At 65.1% G+C, this 883-nt stretch overlaps 1 protein-coding gene across 1 annotated transcript in view; it reads right to left on the minus strand.

The window, feature by feature from the left end:
• NPR2 (natriuretic peptide receptor 2) overlaps window positions 1–801 on the minus strand; it is a gene marked incomplete at its 3' end in the record, with an annotated part of 5,067 nt that extends 4,266 nt beyond the window's left edge. The window contains exons 1-3 of the mRNA XM_009324863.1: window positions 688–801; window positions 234–369; window positions 49–143 (exon numbers count right to left, since the gene is read on the minus strand). Of these exons, the coding sequence (XP_009323138.1) occupies window positions 49–143; window positions 234–369; window positions 688–801 (345 nt within the window). The remainder of the gene's footprint in view (window positions 1–48; window positions 144–233; window positions 370–687) is intronic.
• Between the last annotated feature and the right edge of the window lie 82 nt (window positions 802–883).

The following is an 883-nucleotide window of genomic DNA, read 5'->3' on the forward strand; positions in this document are numbered from 1 at the left end:
CCGCCCCCCAGCCCTCGCTGCCAGCAGCATCCCGGTGCCGGCCCCCACCTCATACTGCCCGCTCTCGGGGTCGCCCATGGCCCATAGGTTGAAGTCGGTGTCCCGGTCATTGTTGCTGTCCATGCTCACCAGCCCCGTCACCCCTGCGGGAGAAGAGAGACCCAGGTGGGACAGGGACCGGGTACACCACCCCCGTGGCAACCCTATCCCGGCCACCCCCATCCTATCCTTACCCTGGAACTTGCGGTCCCGCATCTTCTCGATGATGTGAGTGGCATTTTTCTTGGAGCCACCCTCCCGCAGGGTCTCGTTCAGCACCATGGCGTACAGCAGCATCCCGTCATAGAAACACCCTGCCACCAGGTTCATCTGCCGGAGGAGACCTCAGCGCACCTGTGGCCACGGGCACAGGGGTACCCCGGCCACAAGACCCCCACACCGAGGCCACGCACCCACCCACGGCCCCACAGTCCCACGTGGGGGCCACACTCACACCCATGGCTCCATAACCCCACACCAGGGTCACGCACCTACCCTGTGGGGATGGCACTGCCCGTGGCTCTTGCCACCAGGGATGGCCCCTCTGGCACTGCCCATGGCCGTGTCCCACCCTCTGCACCCTGGAGAGGTGCCACAGCCCAATGGGGAGGGTCCCCCCTGCCCCATCATGCAGGGTGACTTGCTCACCAGGGAGTAGTTGAGCTGCACGCCAAATTTCTGCTTGGCTCGCAGGATGAGCTGGGTTTGGAAGTGCTGGTACTCGGGGTTTTGGGGCTCATGGTAGGTGATCACCAGCACCATCTGTAACCGAGCACAGCACCCCGCTTCATGCACTGGGGCCAGGCTGGTCAGGTCCCCATCCCCGTCCCCAGGCAGGCGGGGG

The sequence above is a fragment of the Pygoscelis adeliae genome, unplaced genomic scaffold, assembly GCF_000699105.1.
Source record: "Pygoscelis adeliae isolate BGI_AS28 unplaced genomic scaffold, ASM69910v1 Scaffold1060, whole genome shotgun sequence".
Taxonomy (NCBI): domain Eukaryota; kingdom Metazoa; phylum Chordata; class Aves; order Sphenisciformes; family Spheniscidae; genus Pygoscelis; species Pygoscelis adeliae.